The sequence below is a fragment of the Atta colombica genome, unplaced genomic scaffold (genome assembly GCF_001594045.1).
Source record: "Atta colombica isolate Treedump-2 unplaced genomic scaffold, Acol1.0 scaffold150, whole genome shotgun sequence".
NCBI lineage: Eukaryota > Metazoa > Arthropoda > Insecta > Hymenoptera > Formicidae > Atta > Atta colombica.
Window position 1 is genome coordinate 998310 of NW_017259240.1, and position 3629 is coordinate 1001938.

The 3629-nt window shown below is 34.3% G+C and overlaps 1 protein-coding gene across 1 annotated transcript in view; it reads left to right on the forward strand.

Annotated features, from left to right (window-relative positions):
* The window catches only part of LOC108685281 (small conductance calcium-activated potassium channel protein), a 187121-nt gene that overhangs the window by 73646 nt on the left and 109846 nt on the right, over positions 1–3629 (forward strand). Inside the window, exon 5 of the mRNA XM_018189997.1 lies at positions 2053–2274. Within this exon, the coding sequence (XP_018045486.1) occupies positions 2053–2274 (222 nt within the window). The remainder of the gene's footprint in view (positions 1–2052; positions 2275–3629) is intronic.

Genomic DNA, 3629 nt, shown 5'->3' on the forward strand with positions numbered 1-3629 from the left:
TTCTTTTTTATGCATTCCTTTTAATGCACAGTATATATTTTATATATATATATATATATATATATATATATATATATTTTTTTTTTTTGATCAAGCGTATTAAACGCGTTAGAATTCTGTCACAAGAGCTACAAACGAAGAGTCTCTCGAAGGTTCTCTCGAAACCATCGATTTCACTTATTGATGTACTGTGTAGAAATTCAGAGTTTGGAAAATCTTGCGAAACAAGATGTCATCAGGCAGTTTCGTCAACGAGGAGGCGACAATTGCTGCATTTCCGTCATGTTATGTGTTTGTTAGCGTTTGTCAACTTTCATAAATCGACTCGAACTTGCCTCTCTGCTGATCTCGGTTAGACCGACCACTCTTAGTTTAGCAGTAGCGCCGAGCTAGCAGTCGGCGTAGATGATGAGCGCTTGTTTAGGAGCGACGGAGGTAGAAAACGATGTTAGGACGAGCTGAGATACGGAGGGAGATAAGAAGAGATATCTCGGTAACGTGGGAGAGGAATTGTCACCTGTCTGTTATATTTCTGGGTTCTCTCTGGTTGCACCAACGTTGGTTACCGCTAACTGCGGTTGGCTAAATCTCATCTCTATTTGTTTACGTTATAGCGAGAATAATCCAGGAAGCAGAGAGTAGAGGATAAGAATTAATTAATAATTACAGTTCATCTCTAAAGTCTGTTCCATTATAATCGGTTTATACGAATAATTATTACCTCAATATTTTTTTTATTTAAGATATAGTTGGAGTTATTTAAACAGAATTTTCTCCCACTTTTTTTTTTTAACAACAATGCTTAAGCAAAACTGATAACTAACACTAAAATAATTTCTGTACATTATGATAACATAGCGCAATCTGATTAAATATTTCTTCTTTCAATCGTCATTATAATCTAATAAAAAACTTATTAAATGGTTAACCAAGTTAAGTATATCTGGCCTTTAAGTCAGGGTTAAAAAGTAACTCGTTGCTTGTAACGAAGTTACAGTGAAGATTACTTTTTTTATAGTAACTATAACTTAACTTCATTTAGTTACATTTTTTTATAACTAGGAACTAATTTAATAGTTGTTTATGTATTTCAAACTTATTTGTCAACATATGACAAAAATGAAATGTTAAATGTGAACAATTACTGATTATTTTTTGTTATTGGAATTTATCTTTATCTTTATAATCATCGTATTCTGCAGATATACTATACTAAGAATCAAACTAGAAGCCTTTTATATGACTTTTATTACTTCTTATTACATTGAATATTGATCTCATAATTTTGAGATTTCAATATTATTTTATCATATAAATATATCATATTATATATATATATATAAAACTCTGAATTTTGTTATTAATACAGCATATAACCAAATAATTTGTATAAATAGAATAATTTAATGATAGAAGTACATAGAAGTAAGATTCTTATATATTTAAAATGCAAAAAATTACAAAAAATTAACAAAAAGTAACTGAAAAGTAGCGACTCGTTATCTTTTTAAATATTATAACATGTTACTTTTCAGAATCGGTAACTTGTAACAGTAAGTAGTTACTTTTCGAAATAAAAAACTGTAACTAGTTACTTTTACAAAGTAGCTTTCTCAATCCTGCCTTAAACTTAATTGCAACACTAGAGCAACCTCAAGCCAAATTTTCTTTGTCTTCGTCGTAGTTAGAGTGAAAAATGTAAAAGGGATCAAAAAAATCTAGAAAGAGAATCAGAATTAATAATCATCAAGGCCATTCTTGTTAGGTCTAACGACATTATCTTGATCAAGTTCACCATAGTTGATATGTAGGACAGATGTAGATCTTTAGTCATCGTAGCTAGGCCTGCTACCAGAGAGCCGACCGAAGTTAGGTTCCACGATAATCGTTGGTGCAACCGATCCCGTGTCCGTCCACGACCACGTGTCTGTCTAATGCTATCTTGCACTTGTGCTGTCTGTCACGTCGTCCACGTGCACCGCGAAACGCTCGCGAGCAGGAAGTGGGTGTATTAATTAACCACGTTGTTATATCGGCATAACGCCCACTCAGTTCCCGTGGTGGTGCAAGTCGTCCTCGTCGACGATGGCGGCGGCGACGGCGCCCTCCTCCATGGCCGCGGCAGCCGGCCCAGCATCCGCCGGCGCCGCTTCCGGTACCCAGGGTGGCCAGGGCGTCGTACTATGTCCACGTACGCTGTCGCAGGTGCGACGGACACGACTACGCCGGGCCCTCACCGAAGCGACCGCCGAGACCGTCAACTACGTCAAGACGGTGGGAGATGACGATTTTTCGCTATCAAGCCCTATTATGCGCGTATACGGGGTGTTCCAGATCTTAACGCCTCCTCGCCACTTCTCGGTCCTCACGATCTTGAATTTTAACGTCTCGAATAAATGAGACCCTGTTATTCCAAATTTGCGCATTAATTAATAAAAGTTTCCTCATGTTTATAAACGCTCGTGATAAAACTTGTCTTCATCATTCATCGTTCTATTTAACTGTCCCTTCAATTGTATTAATTCAAACAAATTGTACACGTATAATGATCCGCGCGATGGATTGTGAGGGAAATACGCGATTTCTGGGATACCCTGTATGCGAATTTGCCTTGCATAACGTATGCACATGCACGCACAACGTGACTGTACTTGGCGATGATTAGCGGAAACATTCGACAAGAATGTTTGACACACCCCATGTAGACGTATTAAATAATGACATCCAGTAGAAATGGTCAATGCTATGCTTCTGCGCGAGCTTCCCTTTTATGATCTTTCACGCCGGACGCCATAATTTCATTTACGTGCACGTAAAATGTGGCGAGAACTGCCACGGATATTTCGCAAAGTATGAAAGGATAAAAATGTATGAATGCCGTAAACAAAAAAAATTTTTGAAAGACAATTGTCCTTCAATCCATGCAGTCGTATATTGTTAATGATCGAGCATGTGTTAATTCGTTAAATTAATGTTTTTTCTTTTTTTCTCACAACACTTCTGCACTTGAGTTATTTTCGCACTAAAGGAACTTCTCATAAATATCGGGAACCAATTTAACTCTTCTTGAAATATTGTTATTATAAACTTTAAAAATGTAAGAGATAGTATTTTTTATATCTTAAATCTAAAATTTATAATTTTAAGATTTAAGGGATAGAACGGTATCACAAAATTTAATAGGGAGACATTTTTGAATATTAGATTTTTGAAAAACCTAAATACAATTATCAAGTACAAAAATCATAAAAATTTTGTTTAAAACATTTTTTATATATTTCACCGTTTTATTAATAATCAATTTGAATCAATTATAAGCTTTGAAGGATTATTTCACCCTTTAAGTCTTAAATTGGCCAATATTAAAAAAATACGCATCTCTTAAATTTTTTTAACAACATATATCAAGAAGAATCGAATCTGTTCCAGACAGTTGTAACAGCTTCCTCGTGAGAGAAAAATGATATTTATGACTATAATTGCTTGGTAAAATAATAATGATTAGAAACTCCATTTTTATAAACATTACTATAATATTTTATGCTAAAAATATATAGTAAATTATAATTTATCCGATTGTATAATTTATAGTTAAAAACTTCATTTTTATAATTATAATATTTTATTAT